At 40.5% G+C, this 26,247-nt stretch overlaps 1 protein-coding gene across 2 annotated transcripts in view; it reads left to right on the top strand.

The window, feature by feature from the left end:
* Positions 1-144: 144 nt before the first annotated feature.
* Positions 145-26,247, top strand: part of CLINT1 (clathrin interactor 1) — an 89,820-nt gene continuing 63,717 nt past the window's right edge. The window contains exon 1 of one of the 2 annotated variants that reach the window (XM_063447759.1): positions 145-334. In XM_063447759.1, coding sequence (XP_063303829.1) covers positions 294-334 — 41 coding nt within the window. In that variant the 5' untranslated portion in view covers positions 145-293. The remainder of the gene's footprint in view (positions 335-26,247) is intronic. The other variant, XM_063447758.1, reaches the window with a different exon arrangement.

The following is a 26,247-nucleotide window of genomic DNA, read 5'->3' as shown; positions in this document are numbered from 1 at the left end:
CGACTGGCAGCCGCGCGCCCATAGACATAGAATACGTCTATGCGCGCGCCTACACCCCCTAGTCTTCCCAACGCGCACGCTCCGTTCCCCCTGGCGGTTGGCAGGTCTGCGTGCGCAGCGCTGTGACGCAAGCGGAAGCGGTTCAGTGCGCGTGCGGATTGCGGTCGCCATAGGTCGTGACGTAGCAAAGAGTTGCGAGAGAGGGTGCGCAGTGTGTCATCGGCAGGTCTCCGGTGAGAGAGAGAGATAGTGCAGCGAGTCCCCGGGGCCGGTGGAACTGATCCGGAGCGAACATGCTCAACATGTGGAAAGTGCGGGAGCTGGTGGATAAAGCGTGAGTGTCCTCCATGATGGGAGGGGGGAGAGAGAGAGAGGGGCCCCCAGCGCTGTCACCGAGAGGGAGCTCAGTGCCGGGCCTGTCAGCTCACTGTAACCAGGCACTGAAACTCTCCTCAATCTCAGCCACCAATGGGAGTTGGAGTCCGCCAGCAGGCGGAGCCAGGCCGTGTTCCGGTATCAGCTCTCATACCTGGTATGATATGATATGCCGGGAGATTAGCAGGCGGTGGGCACAGCGCTGTGACACTGGCTGTATAGGGAAATCCTGGCTCCCTGGGCACACTAACCGCTACCGGCACACTATCACACTTCTTAGTTATTGTAAAGATATTGTGTAACCACTTCGGCAGCCATTAGGCTAATTATTCAACATGAAACTAAGTTTACATAATAAAGGGCCCACATGAGGTGGCTGCCAGCAATGTAATGGAAAAGCAAATAGGAAATTGGCCCCTAGTTCAAACCCCCACTGCCTATAGATAGGAGAGATGGCTACAGTAATACTTGGTTACTAGTTATGCTGGTTTTAGTCTAAATGTCTTTTAGTTATATGCTGTGACAGTGTTTTATGTGATTTCTGTGGCCTTTCTCAAAGCTCAAACATTGCTACTTTGCTTAGGGAAGAGTTATTCCAATCTGGATTTCCTCACTCTACTTATCCTTGCAATCAAGTGAAAATATTTATCCATGTTCTTCAGTCAAATTATAAATGTTCTGCCCGCTGTTAACATTGTTCTGCTTGTTATTTGAATTGTCAGCATCCTGGCACTTTTATTTTTATTTTTTATTCTAAGTACAAATCAGAAAATTACTTGTGAAGCCATGTGACCAGAACGTTTGAGTTAATCATGGCTTAAAACCAGTTTATACAACTTAAATACTAGGAAATCCTATGTATAATATAGTAAAGGACAGCCTTTTCCCCCTCACATCATCTGTTTTCAATTTGTATAGATCAATTTACATCCATAACACTAAAGAAGTTAGAATTTTGAATTGACATGGGACACACATGAGGTCCAGCAGTGTAATAGAAAAGCAAATAGGAAATTATGTATTTATATTTTAATCAAAATTGTTATAAGACTTTAGTGTACTGAGTGAGAAAAAAAAACTGTAATGAAATAATGTATTTCATAAGCCAAAATTGCAATCAACATGTTACTCCCCGGTTATTGTTTACCTACAACTCTCGTGGTATTCAGCCATTGTATACCAATTTAATAGGTGTTCAATAGCTGAATAAATACCCACTGATAAACTCTGCACTACTGTTTCCTGTTAATGTGGATAACAGAGGGACACTAAGCAACAAAACTGGTTAGAGCATTTGTAATATGGCCTTAGAACCAGAAAACCAAGGTTTGAATCCCAGTCAGACCACCTCCTCCGCAAGTGTCCTTGGGCAAGACATCTAACAATGTATTCATGAGCAGGGCCTGGTGCTTTATACATGCTAATAATAAAACTACTTCATATAGTAGTATTGGTGTGTAAACCCTTTAGTCTGACAAATGTAGACATTGTTTTTGAAAAATAATCTAAACCTATATTTTTACACCTAGGTTGTACATTTAAATGACCACTATAGTGCCAGAAAAACAAACTAGTTTTCCTATGTATATAGTGCCCTGAGGGTGCCCCCCCCCCCCCTTCATGGCCCCCTCCCGCTGGGCTGAAGTTGGAGGAAGGGCTTAAACACTTGCCTTTCTCCAGCGCCGGGCTCCCTCGGCACTGGGGACTCTCCTCCTCCTTTGGACGTCATCGGCTGAATGCGCAGCAAGAGCTGCGCGCATTCAGTCAGTCCATAGGAAATCATTCTCAATGCTTTCCTATGGATGCTGGTGTCAATGAGACAGTCACTAGAGGCAGGATTAACCCATATGTAAACATAGCAGTTTCTCTGAAACTATGTTTACAGCAGGCAGGGTTAACCCTAGAGGGACGTGGCACCCAGACCACTTCATTGCGCTGAAGTGGTCTGGGTGCCTATAGTGGTCCTTTAACCCCTTAAGACCGCAGCCAAATGTACAAGTTGTGAACCAAAAAAAATGTAAACAAACCACAGATTTTGACTATATGTCTGTTCAACAATAATTTACCTCTTTCATATTAAATGCACCCACACTTATTATATATCATTTTGTTCAGGGGAAACAGGGCTTTCATTTAACATCAAATATTTAGGTATGGAACATAACGTAATATGAATAAAATATGATTTTTTTTTAAATTTTCTTAGTTCTATGTGACATTCTAACTGTGAATGTCATAATACTGTTTGCTTTTACTGCAATAAAATACACATATTTGTATTCAGCGATGTCTCACGTGTAAAACAGTACCCCCTATGTACAGGTTTTATGGTGTTTTGGGAAGTTACAGGGTCAAATATAGCATGTTACACTTTTCAGTTTTTTCACATTGAAATTTGCCAGTTTGGTTATGTTGCCTTTGAGACTGTATGGTAGCCCAGGAATGAAAATTACCCCCATGATGGCATACCATTTGCAAAAGTAGACAACCCAAGGTATTGCAAATGGGGTATGTCCAGTCTTTTTTAGTAGCCACTTGGTCACAAACACTAGCCAAAGTTAATGTTAATATTTGTTTGTGTGTGAAAAATGCAAAAAACTAATTTGAAAGCCAATTTTGGCCAGTGTTTGTGACTAAGTGGCTACTAAAAAAGACTGAACATACCCCATTTGCAATACCTTGGGTTGTCTACTTTTGCAAATGGTATGCCATTATGGAGGTAATTTTTATTTCTGGGCTACTATACGGTCTCAAAGCCAACGTAACCAATCTGGCGAATTTCATTGTGAAAAAACTGAAACGCAAGCCTTATATTTGACTCTGTAACTTTTGAAAACACCATAAAACCTGTACATGAGGGGTACTGTTATACTCAGGAGACTTTGCTGAACACAAATATTTGTGTTTCAAAACAGTAAAAAGTATGACAGCAAAAATATCGTCAGCGTAAGTGCCGTTTGTGTGCGAAAAAGGCAATACATTTCACTTTCCCTGACGATATCATTGTTGTAATAAATTTTACGGTTTTGAAACACAAATATTTGTATTCAGCGATGTCTCCCGAGTAAAACAGTACCCCCCATGTACAGGTTTTATAGTGTCTTGGAAAGTTATAGGGTTAAATATAGTGCTAGCAAATTAAATTCCCTATACTTTCGGCCTGGGTTGTTAGGCAGGTCCCGCTAATTGTAATTAATTAGGATACCTAATTATGTAAAATTATTACATAAATATATATGTAAAATTATTATATATACACGTGTGTTTGTGTATATATGTGTATATATATGTATATAATTTTTTTACTATTATTTTTATTTATATATAGGTATACATATAGTGATGTATACGTATATACTTGGGTATATACATATATATTATTTCGTTCTACGTGTATTTTGATATCTATATCTATATATATATATATATATATAGATATATATATTATCAAAATACAGTTAGAATGAAATTACACACATATATATTTTTAATTATTTATTTTTTTATTTTAATTTTTTTTACGTATTTACATATTTTTTTATTATAATATATATATATATATATATATATATAATTATAATTATGTATATATTTAATCAATATCCTTCTACGTGTATTTTGATATTAATATATATAATTATATATATAAATATTAAAATACACTTAGTGTATGTGTAAATGTGTGCGTATATATATATATATATTATATATAGATCATATATATAATATATATATAAATTATGTAAGTGTATTTTATTTTTAACTTTAATTTTTTATTTTATTTTTTACATTAAGGGGTTAATAGGGGAGGAGAGGGGCAGAGACAGTGTCAGCCAGTGATTTTACATCACTGGCTGACACACAGGATCAGTGATCACAGTGACAGGCTGTCACTGTGATCACCTCCTGCAGATCGCGGTAATTGGCCACAGGGGGAGTGCCTGGGTGGCCAGGCATGCCCCCCACCGCGATCTGCAGGGGGATCCTGCCTGAAGTTACTATGGGTCAGCCAATCGGCTGACACATAGTAACTCTGATCGCAGTGACAGGCTGTCACTGCGATCAGATCGCAGGGAGAGGCTGTCTCTGCATTCAGATCGCAGAGACAGCCTCTCCCTGCGATCATACTCTGCAGATCGCGGTCACTGACCGCAGGGGGACTGCCTGGGGGGCCAGGCATGTCCCCCGACCGCGATCTGCTGCAGAGAATTCCGCCGGCTCCATGTGTCAGCCGATTTTAAAATCGGCTGACACATGGTAAATACCGATCGCAGTGACAGCCTGTCACTGCGATCGGAAGCTGCAGACCGCGGTCCCCAGGCACAGGGGGGCTGCCTGGGGGGCCAGGCATGCCCCCCGACCGCGATCTGCAGCGGCCATGTTCCGCCGGCCACGTGGGGGGTAAGACCGCCCAGGACGTACCATGCCGTCCTGCGGCGTTTAGAGCCGCCCAAATAAGGACGGCATGGTACGTCCTGCGGTCTTAAGGGGTTAATGATTGAGGTGTGTGTGTGTGTGTATATATATATAAGCAAACAAAAGAAGAAGGGTCTGTGTCAGTAAGGTTTACACTTTGGATGGGAGGTATGCGTGGGATAGGCATAAGGCTATCCTAACTATAAGATAAGGCCAGGGACTAATGAAAGTATTTAGAAAACTGGGCAGACTAGATGGTCCGAATGGTTCTTATCTATGTCTATGTTTCTAGTAAATTGATTAATGAGTTATAAGCCCCTGTAGAAAATTAAGTAATAAACTAAAACTTGCCTTTAATCCAGAGTTGTCCCAGTCCTACCATAGCTGCTGCTTCTCCTCTTGTCGAGATAATCTGATCGGATGATATCTTGAGGACCTCCTGTGCATATGTAACAATCCCAGAGGTTTAACGATAGGCTTCTCCTCAGAGATGCATTACAATGCATCTCTATGGAAAATCTTAACTGGTGCCATATTCTCTGCATCCGGTCAAAGAATCTAGATTACTCTGTAGAGCAAAGAAGGATAATGTAGAACTGTACTCACTGGGTGATAGTGCCAGTTGCACACTTTCCTCTAATGTGTGTGCTCCTGCATATCCATACTTTATTATACTGAGACATCACACTTCTGCACGAGGAGACATGATGCAGAGAATGCAGCCGCTGATGTCTGGCAGAACCCTGGTAAATTTTCAAACCATGCTAAAACTGTTTGATGTCTTACCGTGGGACAGCGCCATTATACTCCCAACAATAAAAGCACTACAGCAAGTTATTTCTAGCATTTAAAATGTTTACATGTATCCTTTTTAATGAACCTAGTGTGTGTCAGATTGATATTTGAATTGTAGAATACAGATGACAAACCTTTTATCTTTTGATCTGCATCTAACTAGCACAAACTCATACACACAGGTATGAAGTGTTTATTATTTATATGGTCACATGTTTTTGAAAAAAAATGTACAGTGACATCTGACCTACCAGCATGTTTTCACTACTGGAATTGCCTGAAAGTCATAAATGCTTTCTTCCAGCATGGGCTAGTCCCATTTAATTCTACTTGTAATTGAAGGAATAGTCCAAGCACCATAACTACTTTTGTAGGGATATTTACGCTTAGTGTTTAAAGTATTCAACTATGTTATAAAACTCCTAAGTAAGTTTTGGCACAGCCAGTTGTCTTAAAAATAGCAATCAAAACGCACCTCGCGCCCCACTCTCACGCGCACTGCGTGCCCCCCGTCACGCGCCCCACTCTCACACACATACACACACTCCGCACCTGTAAACACATACACTGCACCCCTCAATGCAGTGTGTGCATGTATGCAGCGGACTGTGCGTGTCGGTGTGTATGTATTCAGCAGTTGGTGTGTGAATGTGTTCGTCTGTGTGTATTTTATGTATGTATTGAATTTGGATGGAGGGCAGCGAGCGAGCGCTGACTTATGTGCTGTTCCAGCACTGCTCCCTCCGCTGATGTTGCCGGGAGACAGGAGATGACGTCAATAAGGCGCCACCGCCTGATGGGCATCATTTCCTGTTTCCCGCGGCATCAGCGGAGGGAGCAGTGCTGGAACATCAGGTAAGTCAGTGCTCCCTCGCGCCCCTCACAGCAGCGGGAAGGAATCGGATCTACCAGGTAGGGTGCCTGGGTGTACTTCAAACCCCCACACGCACAAAAACAATTTAAACATTACTTATGTGCTTGGAGGGAGAGGGGATATGCTGGGGTCGTGAAGAGGAGAATTAGTTTGGACAACTGTATGAGTTGTTTTTTCTAAACTTAAACTTCAGTATTCAGGTTTAATTGCTGTGTTGGCACTTTGAGGGAAAAAGGTTGGCATGCATTGCGGTTTGGGCACCCGGGCTCAAAAAGGTTCGCCAACACTGGTTTGACCTACTTGGACATTAGGTAAAAATGTTACAGAAGTAAATAGGAACTGACCTGTTTCTGTTTAAACCAGAATCATCACCTCTCTGGAAATTAAACCATGGGGGAAAAAAAGCAAACAACCATGAAAACCACCCATAACTTGTGATAAACCTTGTTTTATTTTTTGGGGGTTTTTTTTACTATTATTATTTGGTACGCCATATACATTTGTATTTAAGATTTAACAAATCACATTGCAAATGAGGAGGATAAATACACTGATAGACTAAAGTACTAATAGTGAGACAATTACCGTGGAAACCAGTGGAACCAGCAGACACATTACATTGATGATCCTCTCCTTTTTTGTTTGCACCACTTTTCAAAACAGTCAGTCTTTATACACAACCCCACCCACCCACCTCTTACCTGCACCTAGCAATCAGCATAGAGAAAATATAAAGAAAGGCAGTGTTAATGATTGACAGACATGATGTAGGAGCCTGGTTGCATGATAAAGAGGTCTGGATTTCTGTTTTAATTTTATTAATCACAATGTACGAATTTCAAATTTGAATACAATAACAAAATATTTAAAATCCTGAGAAGTCACACTTCTCCTTTATGAAAAAACAAGTCTATAGAGAGCGCAAAATAAATATAAATTATGCAGTGAATTTTCTAAGCAAATGCTTCAAATTGCAATCATCCACAAGAAAAATTAGTAAAAAATTTTCAATGCTTTCCTATGGACGCTGGCGTATTCTCACTGTGAAAATCACAGTGAGAAGCGCCTCTAGCGGCTGTCAATGAGACAGCCACTAGAGGCTGGATTAACCCATTTGTAAACATAGCAGTTTCTCTGAAACTGCTATGTTTACAGCAGAAAGGGTTAATCCTAGTTGGACCTGGCACCCAGACCACTTCATTAAGCTGAAGTGGTCTGGGTGCCTATAGTGGTCTTTTAAAGTAAGTTTGTTATGGATAATGAGTGCCTGGCAAAGTTACATTAAAACATCATGCTATAAGGAAACCTGTGAGGTTTAGCCTTCTTTATAAACTGTCTGTCTTGGTTATGAAGCCAGCTAATTCCATTTAGAGAGCTGTTGTTTGTTTTAAACAGGGATAACTTTAGAATCTTGGTGCATTATTTGTTCATATATTGCAGGAAGTAAATACTGTATATACTAGAGTATAAGTCGAGACCCCTAATTTTACCCCCCCCAAAAATGGGAAAACGTATTGACTCGAGTATAAGACTAGGGTGGGAAATGCAGCAGCTAGTGGTAAATTTCTAAATAAAATTATATCCCCCAAAAATTATATTAATTGAATATTTATTTGCAGTGTGTGTGTGTGTGAGTGCAGAGCCTTGGTGGGGGGTGGGCATTTTTATTATAATTTTTTTTATATCATTATTATTATTTTAAAATGATTATTTTTTTTTAAATATTAATATTTAATTTTATTATTTTTTACATTTTAATTTTTTTTTTGTCCCCCCCTCCCTGCTTGTTAGCTGGCCAGGGAGGGGGCCTCTTATTCCCTGGTGGTCCAGTGGATGGGCTGTAGGAGGGGGCCTGGCAGGAAGCATTTACTTACCTCTCCTGCAGCTCCTGTCAGCTCCCTTCTCTCACCTCTGGTCCGTGCAGCTCCTCTGTCAGCTCCCACTTTAAGTCTCGTGGCTCTCGTGAGACTTACAGTGGAGCTGACAGAGATGCTGCACGGACCGGTGCGGAGGAGAAGGGTGCTGACAGGAGCTGTTGTGAAGGTAAGTAAGAGCTTCCTGCCAGCCCCCAACAGGACAGCCGGGCTAGTAATGAGCCCGGCTGTCCTGGTCTGTATTATGGCAATGTAAGTTGCCATAATACAGACATTAACTCGAGTATAAGACGAGTGGGGGTTTTTCAGCACAAAAAATGTGCTGAAAAACTCATCTTATACTCGAGTATATACGGTAAGTAGATTTAGTGTTCCTTTCAATGTTAGTGTTCTTTTAGCGCTTGTTTGTCGGGGTGTGTTTTGTATCGCATAAAGCTAGTTTCTTAATGCATGTGTGTTTTAAGATCTGATTATTTGACTCTAGCGAAGAAATTGTCAGATTGTTGGCTTTGTTTCCACCAAATTTTGCTAGATATTTGTAGAATCAATTACTTTGACATATCTATTTATTATTAAACAAATTTATTTATAACAAAGGAAGACGTAAAGACTGAGCAAAGGCAGACATCCACAGTAAGTTTTTATGTTGTCATGATTTATTTTTAATTTTTTTTTTTTTTTTTTTTAAGGTCCTCAATTAATGGCAATTAACTTTATCTTCTACACACAAGAACCACCCTTTTTTCACTTTTTAGTTTTTATATTTTCATATTTAGGTTATTGAACTTTACAGTGTAGCTATTTGCAGTATAATGATTAACATGTGTTGCCCTCTGTGAAAGAGCAGGTTGTAAATGCCAGAAATATTATGATTTATATTCCAGTAATTGCCTGTTCTGATGTCAACTATGCTCACTGCTATCTTTTTATTTTTTATTTTTTTACCAGCCCTTGTTTTTTTTTTTTAAATCTGATTTTTATTTTTTTCATTCTTATAAATCCAACCATGAGATTCGCAGATCTCTGAAGAAATAGGAAGTTTACAAACAATTGTGTGGTGTATCCGTTGACGAATACAGTTATCTGGGCTCGCAGGCCCACCATATTGACGGACACACATGTCCCTTGTGGTATCGCCTTTTTTTGTGTGTGTGATTTTTACGTTTACTTTATATATAAAAACTGAACAGTAAGTCTCGCAAGTTTCTTTAACCATAATGATTTCAATAAACAAACTTATACTGTTTGTACATTGGGAAGGTTTCAAAATGTATGCAAGCTTAGTAGACCGTAGGCTCTAGTTCTGGTTAGTCTCGTGAATCCCGCGAACCTCAGGGAGTCATTGTGAAAGCATATGTTGCCTAGGTTGTGTCTCCCACCTATCACAGTCCGTTTTAATAATGTTCTAGACCTTGGGTAGTGATATTCCCAAGTTCCTCCTGGGTCGAGATGGGTTGATGTTTACCAGCCCTTGTTCAATACATTGGTCCGCATTATAAAGTATTTCTGTAACTAGGTAACTTTACTAGTCAGTGGGAAAAACAGTTCTAGCATATTTACTATTTCTAAGTTGTATTAGGACAAGCACATTTGTCCCATTCTTGGTTACCCTTTGTCTAGCACAAAAAACAGTGACTAGCTATGTCCGGTTCTATAAAGGGTTTGATGTCACAGACACATGAATAAACTAACAAATGTTAGCTGTATTTTGTCCAGTACATATAAAGATATAAAGGATCCCCAGAGAGAACCTTGCTTCTAACTTTGCTAACTTTTTTTATTACACACACAATTTCATTGTAGTACTTTGTCATAATATTAAAAAAAAAAAAGAGCTATTGAGACCAGTGTTTTTTTATTTTTTTACTTTTTATTTTGGGAACACAAAGGGAATTAAATAAAATAGTCTCCGATTTGAAATTGTAAGAATTATGGCAGCAGTGATTTTTATTCATAAAAAGAAAACCATGCGCTTTAAAGGAACACTATATAGGATCAGGAACACAGACATGTATTCCTGACTCTATATTGTTAAAACCACTATCTAGCCCCCCTGGCCCACTTTGCCTCCCTAAAGATAGTAAAACCTTACTTGTATTCAAGTATGAAGCTGCTGCCTCTGCCTGTGAACTTCCTCTGACATCATCAGACGTGGTGGCCTGATCCAATCACAATGCTTCCCCATAGGATTGGCTGAGACTGACAAGGAGGCAGATCAGGGGCAGAGCCAGCACAATTCAAACACAGGCCTGGCCAATCATCATCTCGTCATTGAGATGAATTGAATCAATGAATCTCTGAGGAAAGTTCAGTGTCTGCATGCAGAGGGAGGAGATACTGAATGTTTGGATGCATTTTATGCAGGCATGACCCAGGAAGGATCTCTAACAGCTATCTAAGGAGTGGCCAGTGAAGGTATCACTAGGCTGTAATGTAAACACTGCATTTTCTCTGAAAAGACAGTGTTTACAGCAAAAAAAGCCTGAAGGTGATTTTCAGGCCTGACCGCTTAACTGAGCAGACGTGGGAGACTCTGCTCCTGCCAAACGGGCAGAAAACAGGGCACAAACTAGGACAAAACAGCCCGAGAACTTACCAGGGAGCATCACCCACGGGGGTGCCCTCCTGAATCCAGCAATACCTCTTGGATGCCCGTCGGGACCAGTAAAGAGGGACACTAAGCGCTGCCTGCGGGGGATGGAGTCGTGCAGAGGCGGCCGCTCTGTCCGATGCTGGACCCCCGAGGCGACATAGCTGGTCTCCAATCCCCCCCCCCCTGGACCGGTGTGGGTTATCCCGGTCCCCACAGGACACGCGGACCGAAGCTGCTGATGAGCTCCCTAGCCGCACTGACTGCAAAGTCACCGACAATCCGAGGCAAACCTAAGGTGGCCTCCCAGCAAGGGCCAGAGGCAACGGGTATAAGCCCTCAACCATACACTCACCCCCTGGAAACTTTTGATTCGCTTTGCAGGAACCTCTGGTCCATACTTCGCCGCCGTGGAATGTCACACAGCCGAGCAGCTAAAATGATCGCCTCGTGAATCCGCACTCTCTGGCTATCTATGTAATTCAAATAATCATGGGAGTTGTAGTCCAGCAACATCTGGGGGGGCCGGAGTTTGAGGACCCATGCTCTTGCCTATCCCGTTTCCCTGTATTTCAGTAATTTTATGATTAGGATATTGTACATCCGCACAAGAACATTCATACTGAAACTGTTTTAAAGGTGCATCTCAGATATGTGAAGCTTGGCAAGCATGTTTTAAATACTCCTTTGGTGCAAGTTCAGGCCTGCCTGTTGTTTGCGTTTTATGTCTAACTAAAAGAACATACACCAAAAATATGACAGATTTATGCAAATACAATGTAAACATGACTTACAGCAAAGGGATGTGGTATGATTTTCTAGATCTCCTTGTCTTGCTGTAGGAACATTAGGAGGAGCTGCACTTGTTCTTGAAATTTAAAATCTTCAGAGTTAAAGGAACACTCCTTGTAACGGACCGTTTTGCTCAAAAGGGGATAAAAATCGTTTAGGCGATAATCCCCTTTTTCCTAGACCAGCAGCTACTGCAAGCACCAATCTCCCGAACTGCAAACTGTACGAATTCTGGAAACACACGAACCCTGGAATCAGCCGAACAGGAAAAGCATACAATCCGCTTACACTCCTGGCAGTCAGCATACAATCCAATTCCCCCAAAAACGAGACGACACTTCAGTTTGAGGGTCAAGCAGAATCTCAGGTGCTGGCACACCCAGCCTGTTTTTTATTGCGTTTGTTACAAATACAGGTCCGCCCACAGGGAGGTATAAAACAACCACTCACACATCAGTTACATCCCACATATTCCCTCCCCTTATCCTGAGAGGAAACTCAATTATACATACAGTTAAAACATATTTTCTACCCAACTTTCATAACTCTAAAACCATACATCACATTCACATAAAAATACATATCCACAATCAATCCATTCAGGGGAACAACATATTAAAAAATGGCATGAATCAGACCAGGGGTTCAAAAGTTAGTAAAGTATCTTTTAAAACCCCTGCCAGATTCTCTTCTGGAGACAAGGTAGAAGTAATCTAATTACCTCCCAGGACAGAGACACATGGAGCACATGGGGACACAAAGACAGTAAAACACTTTAAAATACATAAAGTCACCTTTTACACATAACACACAGACATTTCACATATCCCCAGATAGCTGGGATCTGAGCGCACAAAACTACCGAATAGCGCGCAGATCCTATTCACACAGTTCAATTGCCATGGAGCCGAAGTCTTTAACTACACAAATGGGCTCCATGGCATAGCTATCTGGGTTAACACATTCACCTAAAGTCTGGTCCATAGTCCAAAGGCAAGAGGCGGGCAAGCAGCCCCCTCCAAGGAGACGTGGCTAGGTCGGTTTCACCACACTCCTCAAATAAATGAGAAATTTAGCACACGGGAAGGCAATATTTTGGTTGTGCTGTGCCAAAGCAGAACTTTGAGTATATGTGCAGTGTACCGTAGTGTAAAGCATTGTTTGGTATTGTGTGTGTGTGTTAGTAGGTGTTTGCTATGATCTGTAAATAGATTTAAAGATCAGGAAAAATCTACATATCCAAGGACTGGGGCCCTGCCAAGAACCTTGACCATTGAAAGGGCTTGTTGCCGAACTCTGAATTTGACTAAAATCTTAAAGTAAAAAAATATAGCCCCAAATTGGTTTTCTGGAGAAATTCACCATCTCTTCACCATTAGGGACTCACCCAAATTTCGGCTGCTGAAAATTCAGCCGAAAACAGGTAAAAAAAAAAATCAGAAATTAAAATATAAAAAACATTTACGGGGTGGAGAAGAACATTATGGGGGAGGGGGGGGGGGTAGAAGAACATTAAGCAGGGGGACCACAAAAATAGAAGGGGGAGGGATGTTTTTCATATTAGATTAATTCAATTCAATCAAAAGTCTAATATTAATAAAAGTATAGGAAAAAACTTTTTTTTTTTTTAATCATTTGGGGAGAAAAGTAATTTTCGGTTTTCGGCCAAGGGCATCCTGAATTTTTAGTTTCGGCCCAGAATTTTCATTTCGGTGCATCCCTATCTGCTATAGTTGCAACACAAACTACACATTCTCTGACACTCACAGATTATCGAGATATGACATCACTCTGAATCTCGGCTGCCATGGGTCCTAAGCATTATGAGCGGTGGGCTGCTGCCACTTCTCACTTGTCCCTTTGAGGGACTGCCTCTGCACCTGCTGGAGGTACTCTTCTTACGTGGTACCAAGTCCCTCAAGGTAGGGCTAAAAGAATCGAAAAACAGACTGCCCAGAACTGCATGTCCCAGGCATTGGGCGATATATATATTCCACATCCCTGTTGTTTTTTTGTGTGTTTTATGTGTATGTGGGCTGATTGCACTTGAGAAAGACCTATTGAAAGGTTGAAACGCGTTGTGCTGCTAAAATATATATATCTTACTGTGTATATATTTATTTTGTATTTTAAAATAATTTTTGGAATAAAACACTTTTAACTACACACCTGCCTTGGACTTCTTGGAGCATCACTGCAAGCTACCAGTTCCAAGTTCCTGTGGATATACACATCTTTCCAATACTGGATATCTCAAGAGTGAGATGAAAAGCGCTATAAGTCTAGAGCCAACTTTAAATGGGCTCTGAAAAGTGTGAGTTTGATGATATACATCATTTTTAAAACATTATTTGTTTTTTACAGTTTACACTATGTGTATTTTATTTACCTGTATATAGGTGATACATACTGTATGTAGTGTGAACACACAAGAATACCCTGTGCAAGAGGTAAAACTCACACCTATCTTTTCTGTGTGTGCAAATCACTTTATTTTTTAGAATTTATCACATTTTAGTGTAAGTGGTGACATTACACTTCGGTGATTTTTGCTGCACCGGATCTTATTAATTTAGCGCCATTTGTGTCCTTTCTCTGTTTTAAATTTTGTACTGATTGCATTATTGTTAACGTGTGTGTGTGTTTCACAGGAGTGGTTTGTGGAATTGTATGTATGGTTTTCTTTTTTGCCTCTATTTTGGCCAGGGAGGGGGCCAAGATTATTTATTAATCTGTTGGTGAAACTGTCTGAAGTGCAGCTTTAATGGGCGCCTTCTGGTTCTCACTCCATTCCAGTGATTTCCAAGTGAATGGGAGCATTGCCATGGTAACCAGCAGCAATACTATGGTTCACGAGAAGTGCCAGATCATGATGGAAAGTTACCTGTGGTGTATTCCCACTGGTTTGGAAACTATAGGCTACCTTATACTCTAATCTCTTGGGCATTGGTTGCTGACCCCTGATTTAGTACGTATGTGCACAAATAAAACCTGCATGTAATTCTTTGTATGTACAATCAGACTTCTCAGTGAGTTGTATTAAAGCTCACTGAGAAGGCTTTCAAAGGTAGACACACTCTGCTACAGCAGCTACATTTTGTGTTCAGTGACACATAACTAAACTATTAAGAAGAATCTCCTCTCTGCTGTGTGACTGTAGGAGAGATGTATCCATGTTTATTTATAAAATTGCTGATTTTTAGTATAAGTGATGTATATGTTTGTAGTTTTCCTTTAACAAATACAGATATGGTGAGCAGGTTCTTCATTGGTACGCAGGCAAAATGCTTCCAACATACATAGTGCAAGTTTTAGCATTGTTTATTTTCCAACAAGCAAGATTTTGTCCTAGAAAAAGAATGGTTGGATGAAAACTCTAAGTAGATCTATTGGACTGTGAAGTTTAATTTTCTTAATTTGATCGTGCCTCACTTCCTAGCCACACAAACTACTAGACAGTGCCTTTGTGTTTACTTGGGTACGTCACACCAGAAATTGCCAGGCTTTATGATTACTGCATGGAACTGGAGTGTTAAGAACGTGATCACGTAGTCTGATTAACAGCTTATATAGCAGTTAAACAGAAGGTCTAGATTTAAATGTCTGACTGTGAACATCGGGTGCACAGACCCGATTATTCTACTATAGGAATTGAACTTTTACATAAAAATGCAACTGCTTTTCATAGACCTCCTAAAGCATACCTCATAATATCAAGAATCCAGAGATACCCTAGTTTGCATATTCTGCAGCCAAACTTCATAATAAGCACTCTTAATTTTGGAAGTCTGCACCTATGCCATAATGATATATTTCACAGAAAACAAAACCCATCCAAATTGTAAGGCTTGTTACTGTCATTCACTGGAGCCAGCATAAAGCTGATATGATTGCTGGGTCACAGTGACCTGACATATTGCTGGTGATTAGGGTCTTGGGCCTCGTATGTTTTCTGTTCTCTCTGGTGTTTCCAGAGATGGTTTGTGCTACATGTTGTAGTCTGATAGATTTGTACCAAAGACTAATGGGAAATTGTTCCAAATTTGACTTCAAGGATGTATGTGTCAACCAACTAACATCAGAAAATAGATTTTAAAAACATATTTTTTTTTTCATTTTTGTCTCATTTTAATGTTTTGTTTCAGTTTGAAATGGTTTAGTTGTGGCTCCATGTTTTAAAGCTGAAATCCTCTGCTAAACACAGTTCCACCTATAATGTCTTTGGTTGACAAATGACATGCCAACATTGATTGGATATTTTTTTTTGGTTAATGACAGCTGTAGGGATGGTCAGTCGGGCTGCATGTCAGAATTGCTGTCCAATTAGAGAGATTAAAAAATGCTACTTTAATAGTTTGTTCTCTTTTGCATTTTCTTTCTTCTGTGTTTCTATATTTTATTTTAGAAATCATCCTCAATTGTCCAACATATGCCATTCACAAAAATAATAGAATTTAGACACATCCATAATTAATATAATTCTAAGTGGACAAGTTCATAATAAAGTGGGCGGTCTTCCTCAAAGCATATGGATGGCAGTGCTTCATAAGTTAGATATTAAATTTGAGTCTATTTTTGTGGTAGCAGTTGTGTTGGCAAATGCATTATAAAAAAAACAAAACTGCAGGTGGAATGTTAAACCTACTAGAGAACGCATTATTAAAATAGAGCAATCCTATGGATGTTCTCACATGCACGTATTCTTTTTCAGAGGCATCTGGAATCCCTGCTGTCCCACTTGTTTTCAGAGAGCTGTACTGTACAACACTTTGTTGCCCCTTCTCCCCCATTAACTATCCTTTATCTTTTTCCAGTCTAAAGGAAAGTGTTCATGTTTGCACCACTTATGGTCATTAAGATTATATTCACAGGTTTCTTAACCAGCAAACTGACTTTGTAGTTCAAATAATGTTATGCTGTTCTGTATTGATTTGCGAAAAGGTGTGCTGGAAATAGTTCCTCCCAAGTGTTGTGCATTAACATCACTCTTGCTATAGGTTACAAAATATATAGACTGGACAAACGAGTTTGTCACGTCATATCACCTGACAGAAACCCTTCCTCAATGACTTTGAGCGTGGTTACTCCTGCACTACTCTATTGTGTTATCTATTAACCCCATCCATGAGTGCCATTTTATGTGTTGTAAAAGGCCAGATGATGCAGCAATATTTTTTAGATTTCCATGGCTTCTTTCCTTTTAACTCCTCTCTCACTCTATCCTTTAAATTTTTTTTCCCATTTAAATTTTTACTCCTTTACTTTCTTTCTTATTAATGCATAGAAATGCATTTTATGTTTTACTTACCTTTGGTAGTGCATCAGTTGTGCACTATTATGCAGATGTAGGCCACAAAAGCTTTAGTGCTAGAGGTTAGCCATCACTGCCTTAGCCTAATCAACGGGTATCCGTTATTAACAATATTGTAAAGCGCTACGGAATCTGTTGGCGCTATATAAATGGCGATAATAATAATAATAATAATAATAATAACAAGGGTTTACTATTGCTTTTTTATGTGAAAGGAATATAGTTATTCTTGTATGTACCAGGATCAGTGTACTACAATGGAATGTCAGTCATGACCTAGCATTCCATTGCTGCTATAAGCCAAAGCACCATTGCTCTCAGATTTCACAATCCTTCTGGAAAGTATTGTCATTTTTTCCGACAGCATTTCAAAGATGCTGAAGTCACAAACTTAGTAGTTTTAATCTTCTTTAAAGTGTGCCAGGCATGCAAAAAGTTACATGATGGAAATTTACAGGTTTCAAATGTATGCTTTTAATGCCATCTGGATTATGGAATAACTACAGCCAGACTAGTCGCAAGCATTTTTATGTTCAATGTCACATTGTCTTAATTCATTGTTTAATTATATTTTCGGTTAATGACTACAGTATGATGGATTGCTGCCTACTTACTCTACTTGTCTTGTAATACACAAGACATCCATAGTCAGTGTCCTTTCCATGTTCAAGTCACATAGTAACAGTAATCTTCATTCTGACATCCTGAATCTCCTCTCCAGTCTGCCTACTTCCCATACTTGTCATGTGATCTAGGTTGGAGCGGAAGTCTGTTGTCTCCTCCCCAGTCTGACACTGATAAATATAGGTGCATTAGTCTTCAATATGTTTATCCTCCACTTGCACCCTGTCATTCTTTTGGCACCTTAAGCCATTTTTGAGCTTCGCTTGTAATATCTCCAGGTCACATTTTGGCATGAGCACCACTTTATCTTGTTGATGAATTTGCAGGATAAAGAGGTGTGAATTTCTAAATTTTTCACTTTATTTTTCACGCCTCACAAATAATTTTTTTTTAAATATAGGAAAAGTATATTCTATATTTTCCCATGCTGTGTAAAATGACTCAGAACACTCTGGTTGGATTCCAAGCCAACCAATAAGAGTGCTCTGGTTGGTAAATAGTGTGCCCTACAGGTACCCAATCAGGTAAGGCTCACTATTTACCTATCAGAGCGCCCTTATTGGTTAGATTAAACCAACCAATCAGAGCGCTCTGAGTCAAATTGCAGGGTGTGGGAAGTCTTTTAAAAGCCTTTCCCTGCCCTGCAGAGCTCAGTCTGCGCAGTGCCCTCGCTGGGTGAAGATGGAGTCATTTTTTAGCGTCAGGATTTTTTTTTATTTATGATTTTAAAAAAGGTTTTAGAAAAAATACATCTAATGGGAAGTATAATTTTTAGGGTGAGGGGGTAGGTAGTAATTTTATTTAAAGGGGGGATGACCCCTAGTCACCTTGTGAGGGGCGGGGATGTTTTCACGTAGCCCCCACCCGTCGCCCATGGGTGGGGGCCGAGTGGGAACGAAAGGTCCCCCCATTGTAATTTAGGGCCCTGGGCTGCCGCACATGGGTGGGGCGTATCATCTTAGGGTGCCCACCCGCAGCTCATGGGTGTGAGCCGGGGCGAAGGGACAATAGGTGTCCCCTCCTGTTTCATATTAGGCTCTCAACCGCCGCTCATGGGTGGGGGCCCGGGAGGGGAAGGGACAATAGGTGTCCGTCCCCCCCTGTTTCATATTAGACCCTCACCCACCGCTCATGGGGGGTGGGAGGGACAATAAGGGCCCCCCACCCCATTTCATCTTAGCCGCACATGGGTGGGGACCAATCATCTTGGGGTCCCCATCCGCTGCTCATGGGTGAGGGCCGGGGGGGGGGGACCTATGTCCTCCTCCCCCATTGTCACTATTTAGATTGTTCAAACGAGTGCCTATCGTCCCGTCCCTCCTTGACCCCCCCACTCCCCGAGCATCAGGGGGGAGCTATAGGCACCCGTTTGAACAATCTAAATATGGAGGACTTTACAGCAGTGAGCCGATCTCTGATTTAGCTCACTGCTCGTAAATGTGCAAATGGAGCGCATGCGCAATAGAGCGTTCACAGTTTCTCATAGGGAATCATTGAATACACTGATTCCTATGATTGTAATTTGATTGACGCATAGCGGAAAATCAAATGCTGCGCGTGCGGTCCGTAATGCTTCTCTATGAGAAGCTAGTGGTTGGACCCGAACGATAAGTAACTGATGACACAAAAGGGGGCGGGGCATAATGCTGTGAGGTCAACTAAACAACTGTGAGAAAACCAGGTAAATGCTTATTTTAATAAACTGGACGATAGTACAGTGTTCCTTTAAGCATTAAAACAATAAAATCTGTTAAATGCTGATTGAAAGGTGGCACCTGGAGACTCAAGATACAATAACTAGGTTCATGGGATGAAGCAGATACAGTGTCCCTTTAATGCTCTCTTCTTTGCTTAGGTTACAACACATAACCCAATAACAGTGTAAACAAATAAAAGCCAAAGTTTTAGCTTTCAAAGCAAACCTGCTATTGAAGTAAATGTTTGCTTTGATAATTCTAGAATGCTGTTGAGGGCAGATCATTTGTTTGTATTGCAGTGAGCCAAATGGATAAGTTTTGGGTCATAGGAAGAATTTGTACATTAGCAACTCTATCAGTGCCTAGCAATGCTTAAAATATTTCTGCATTTGAAACCACGGGGTGCGCATTAATGATGTACAATTACTACACAATTACAATTTCAATGACTGAGTTGGCAGACCATGCAGCAGTTAGCATGTGTAGCAAATAATATACACAAATGTGTTTTACGGTTACAGCTGAAGCAATAAAGATTTTATCTGATTTTTTTGAAATGTGTAGGGTATTTAATTTATAATTTTTTTTTTTTTTAAACCTGTTATGAACTGCAATTACACTTATGAAATGAATCAATTTGTATCTGTTCCTTTGACCCATTGCCTATTATAGATTAACTGGATTTGTTGCTTTCTACACATTTGACTATAAATCTTAATTCACGCATGAATCAGACTGTCACTTTCATCCTACATGATATCAAGTTAAAACCAATGTGGCTTAGTGGAGAAGTAAAACAAGAGATTAAAAATAAGAAAAGGGCTTTTAAAGCATTTAAATCGGACCAATCAGATGCATCCTATATAAGATATAAGGAAGCCAATAATACTTGCAAAGGGGCAATTAAAGTGGCTAAACTAGAAAATGAGAAATTGATAGCCAAAGAATGCAAAACCAACCCCAAACATTTTTTCAAGTACATTAATTCTAAAAAAACAAAAAATTAAAGTGTAGGTACACTGAAAACAGAGATGGGTCTGTTAGTCAATGAAGACCAGGAAAAGGCAGAAATTTTAAATAACTATTTTTCTTCGGTATATATTAATGAGGATCCTATGGCAAGAGATATGCATATGATTGCTGCAACAAACTTGCAGATAACTTGTGATTGGATAACTCGAGACAAGGTGCTACAGCTATTAAAGAAAATTAATGTAAATAAAGCTCCGGGGCCTGACGGTATCCACCCACGAGTACTTAAGGAGCTAAGTGGGGAAATAAGTGAACCTCTGTATTTACTTTTTCAAGATTCTTTTGTTTCAGGTATTGTACCGGAGGATTGGAGGAAGGCAGATGTTGTTCCTATATTTAAAAAGGGTTCAAAATCCTTGCCTGGAAATTATAGACCTGTGAGCTTAACTTCTGTGGCTGGTAAAATATGTGAAAGGTTATTAAGGGATAATATTCAGGAATTCATTGGGAAGAACTGTTATTAGCAATAATCAGCATGGGTTTTATGAAACAGGTCATGTCAAACTAACCTAATTGCATTCTACGAAGAAGTAAGTAGAAATATAGATCAGGGTGTTGCAGTGGATGTGATCTACTTGGATTTTGCCAAGGCATTTGATACGGTTCCTCACAATAGGTTAGTCTTCAAACTAAAAGAAATTGGTCTAGATGAATATTCTTGTTCTTGGGTAGAACAGTGGCTTAAGGATAGAGTACAGCGAGTTGTCATAAATGGTAAATTTTCAAGCTGGACAAAAGTGGTAAGTGTCCCTCAGGGTTCTGTTTTGGGACCGCTTCTATTTAACATATTTATAAATGATCTTGAAATGGGCATTGAAAGCCATGTATCAGTGTTTGCAGATGACACAAAACTTTGTAAAGTAATAAAATGTGAGCAGGATATTGCCTTGCTGCAGAGGGATTTGGATAGATTGGGGGACTGGGCACTAAAATGGCAGATGAAATTTAACGTAGAAAAATGCAAAGTTATGCACTTCGGGGTTAAGAATGCACAAGCAATTTACACCCTAAATGGTAGTGAACTAGGGATAACCACAAACGAGAAGGATTTGGGAATTGTTATACACAACAAATTAGGTAGCAATATGCAATGTCAATATGCCGTTGCTAAGGCCAGTAAGGTTTTGTCATGTATAAATAGGGGCATAAATTCTCGAGATGAAAATATAATTTTGCCTCTTTATAAATCGCTGGTAAGACCACACCTTGAATATGCTGTGCAATTTTGGGCACCTGTTCTAAAGAAGGATATCATGGCACTAGAAAAAGTGCAGAGACGAGCTACAAAATTGATAAAAGGAATGGAGCATTTTAGTTATGAAGAAAGGTTAAAACATTTAAATCTCTTCAGTTTGGAAAAACGGCGCCTTAGAGGGGATATGATAACATTATACAAATATATTCGAGGCCAGTACAAACCATTTATCTGGAAATCTATTCATAAACAGGGCTATACATAGGACACGAGGTCACACATTTAGGCTTGAAGAAAGGAGATTTCATCTAAGGCAAAGAAAAGGTTTTTTTACAGTAAGAGCAATAAGGATATGGAATTCATTGCCGGAAGAGGTGGTTTTGTCAGTCTATACAGATGTTTAAATTGCAATTGGATAAATACCGTATTTATCGGCGTATAACACGCACTTTTTTCCCCTGAAAATAGGGGAAAAATCGTGGGTGCGTGTTATACGCCGATATCCCATAATTACTTACCTGTCCTGAAGCGTGGGCCGGCTTCACAGCGCGCACCGCGGTACAGGAACTTTAATTTAAGGTTCCGGTTTCCGGCGGGACTGAAAGGAAGTGTGCACAATAGTGTGCACACTTCCTTTCAGTCCCGCCGGAAACCGGAACCTTAAATTAAAGTTCCTGTTCCGCGGTGCACGGTGTGAAGCCGGCCCACGCTTCAGGACAGGTAAGTAATTATGGGAGGGGAGGAAAGTACACTATGGGAGGGGAGGGGAGGGGGAGGAAAGTACACTATGGGAGGGGAGGGGGAGGAAAGTACACTATGGGAGGGGAGGAGGGGAAGTACACTATGGGAGGGGAGGAGGAGGAAAGTACACTATGGGAGGGGAGGGGGAGGAAAGTACACTATGGGAGGGGAGGGGGGAGAATACTATGGGAGGGGAGAGGGGAGAATACTATGGGAGGGGAGGGGGGGAGAATACTATGGGAGGGGAGGGGGGAGAATACTATGGGAGGGGAGGGGAGGGGGGGGAGAATACGAGGGGAGGGGGGGGAGAATACGATGGGAGGGGAGGGGGGAGAATACTATATACTATGGGAGGGGAGGGGGGAGAATACTATGGGAGGGGAGGGGGGGAGAATACTATGGGAGGGGAGGGGGGGAATACTATGGGAGGAGGGGGGAATACTATGGGAGGGGGGAGAATACTATGGAAAGGGGGGAGAATACTATGGAAAGGGGGGACACTATGGGATGAGGGGGGAATACTATGGGATGAGGGGGGGGAATACTATGGGATGAGGGGGGAAATTTCCTGGAATTTCTTTCTAAAAATGAGGTGCGTGTTATACGCCTGTGCGTGTTATACGCCGATAAATACGGTACTTGCAAAAACATAACATACAGGGATACAATTTCTAATTAGTGGGATAATAGCTGCTTGATCCAAGGAGGCATCTGACTGCTATTTTGGGGTCAAGAAGGAATTTTTTCCTAGTTTGTTGCAAAATTGGAAGCGCTTCAGACTGGGTTTTTTGCCTTCTTTTGGATCAACAGCAAAAGCATATGTGAGGAAGGCTGAACTTGATGGACGCAAGTCTCTTTTCAGCTATGTAACTATGTAAGGCCTCGAAAGATCAACTGTAAAAGGACTAAGGGCCATTAGTGTTCCATGGTTTGAGAACGCCTCATCTAAGTATGATTTGAATGATGCTTAATTGATATATATATATATATATATATATATATATATATAATTTGCTTGACATGTTTTGAAGTCCGCTTTGTATAGGCAAACCCATAGCGATTTGTTCTTTTTGACCTCATGTAATGTTTATATAATTATGGGCAACTATTATAAATATCCCTCTCCCCCCAAATAAACAAATTGGTGTGCTACAATGGCAAGTTTCGTGTTGCACTCTGTTCTTGCCACAATAATATATTCCTCCTGAAACCAGCACAGACAGATGAAGCCAATTTCGAGAAGTACGGTATATTATCAAATGATTAAGGAACACTAACTATAGTGTTCGGAATACAAACCTGTGCCATAAAAAAAACAAAAACCCTTTTACATTGCTTAAAAGGACATGGCCAATGCACCCAGACAACTCCTTTAAGGCTAAGTGGTCTGTGTGACTATAGTGTCCCTTTAACATATTCTACATTTAACTTTCACTTATTATCTAAGAAATCTTGTTCTTATTAGGCTGTTAAAATAAGTTTACCCTAATGGCAATGGAACTGGCAGACGTGAGGTACATGAGAGATCAGCTGGGATAATTTCCACATGTCTACCTGACCTACCTAATATTATGAAAGCAGAGCCATCAGTTTAAAGTGCAGCCTCTTACAACTCCATTTTAAAAGTATCGGCATTCAATCATTGTAATCACTGAATTAGGAAGTATGCACTCACTAAATCCTAATACAAAGTTCCCACCACCTTTACCCATGGATACCCCAAATAGTAACCCTTTATAAGTATTCTCAAAGATTAGCCTCATATCCCCAGTAGTGATGTCGCGAACATAAAATTTTCCGAACGCGAACTTCTGCAAATGTTCGCGAACCGCCATAGACTTCAATAGGCAGGCAAATTTTAAAACCCACAGGGACTCTTTCTGGCCACAATAGTGATGGAAAAGTTGTTTCAAGGGGACCAACACCTGGACTGTGGCATGTCGGAGGGGGATCCATGGCAAAACTCCCATGGAAAATTACATAGTTGATGCAGAGTCTGGTTTTAATCCATAAAGGGCATAAATCACCGAACATTCCTAAATTGTTTGGAATAACGTGCTTTAAAACATCAGGTATCATCCATCCGCTATACCACTTTATCCCACCTAGAACTAGTGCCCAGTTAAAATACTTGACTCTTACTTACCCACACTCAGTCATGCCACACACATTTCACCACTACTGTTACTGAATCCCTCTGACTACGGCTAAATTCATCTTCTACATCAGAACACTACTCCTAAGATTGGGTTGTATCCATGTCTCGGGTCTTTCATGTAGAATAGGGGCAGCTTCGGTCTACTTCAACACTGACACTCCAGTGCATATTATTAAAAGATTGGGCAGATGGAAATCCTCAGTCTACAACCGATATATTCCTCATCCCAAGAAAGAAATGAGGAAAGCTTTTAAAAGCTTTTAAATGTTTGGCTTTGTAAATTTGATGCAATAAGTGTGTTTTTCTTTAATACCTTTTCACCCTCTTTGCATGAAACCGATTTACATATATTACTAATATGTTTCTGAACATATATATTATATTATTCACTCACTCTCTGGGCCGGCCTAAGACATCATGCTGCCTAGGTCCAACGATAAATGACTATGGGGGATAATGTATAATAAACACAGGTTACTGGCTATGGGAGGGATAATGTATAATAAACACAGGTTACTGGCTATGGGGGGATAATGTATAATAAACACAGGTTACTGGCTATGGGAGGGATAATGTATAATAAACACAGGTTACTGGCTATGGGAGGGATAATGTATAATAAACACAGGTTACTGGCTATGGGAGGGATAATGTATAATAAACACAGGTTACTGGCTATGGGGGGATAATGTATAATAAACACAGGTTACTGGCTATGGGAGGATAATGTATAATAAGCACAGGTTACTGGCTATGGGAGGGATAATGTATAATAAGCACAAGTTACTGGCTAGGGGAGGATAATGTATAATAAGCACAGGTTACTGGCTATGTGAGTGATAATGTATAATAAACACAGGTTACTGGCTATGGGAGGGATAATGCATAATAAACACAAGTTACTGGTTGTGGGGGGGGGATAATGTATAATAAACACAGGTTACTGGTTGTGGGGGGATAATGTATAATAAACAGGTTACTGGTTGTGGTGGGATAATGTATAATAAACACAGGTTACTGGTTGTGGGGGGATAATGTATAATAAACACAGGTTACTGGTTGTGGGGGGATAATGTATAATAAGCACAGGTTACTGGTTGTGGGGGGATAGTGTATAATAAGCACAGGTTACTGGTTGTGGGGGGATAGTGTATAATAAGCACAGGTTACTGGTTGTGGGGGGATAGTGTATAACAAGCACAGGTTACTGGTTGTGGGGGGATAGTGTATAACAAGCACAGGTTACTGGTTGTGGGGGATAGTGTATAACAAGCACAGGTTACTGGTTGTGGGGGGATAGTGTATAACAAGCACAGGTTACTGGTTGTGGGGGGATAGTGTATAACAAGCACAGGTTACTGGTTGTGGGGGGATAGTGTATAACAAGCACAGGTTACTGGTTGTGGGGGGATAGTGTATAACAAGCACAGGTTACTGGTTGTGGGGGATAGTGTATAACAAGCACAGGTTACTGGTTGTGGGGGGATAGTGTATAACAAGCACAGGTTACTGGTTGTGGGGGGATAGTGTATAACAAGCGCAGGTTACTGGTTGTGGGGGGATAGTGTATAACAAGCGCAGGTTACTGGTTGTGGGGGGATAGTGTATAACAAGCACAGGTTACTGGTTGTGGGGGGATAGTGTATAACAAGCACAGGTTACTGGTTGTGGGGGGATAGTGTATAACAAGCACAGGTTACTGGTTGTGGGGGGATAGTGTATAACAAGCACAGGTTACTGGTTGTGGGGGGATAGTGTATAACAAGCACAGGT

Source organism: Pelobates fuscus, chromosome 3 (genome assembly GCF_036172605.1).
Source record: "Pelobates fuscus isolate aPelFus1 chromosome 3, aPelFus1.pri, whole genome shotgun sequence".
Taxonomy (NCBI): domain Eukaryota; kingdom Metazoa; phylum Chordata; class Amphibia; order Anura; family Pelobatidae; genus Pelobates; species Pelobates fuscus.
Note: the sequence above shows the minus strand (reverse complement) of the source record. Positions and strands in the feature narration are given on the sequence as shown.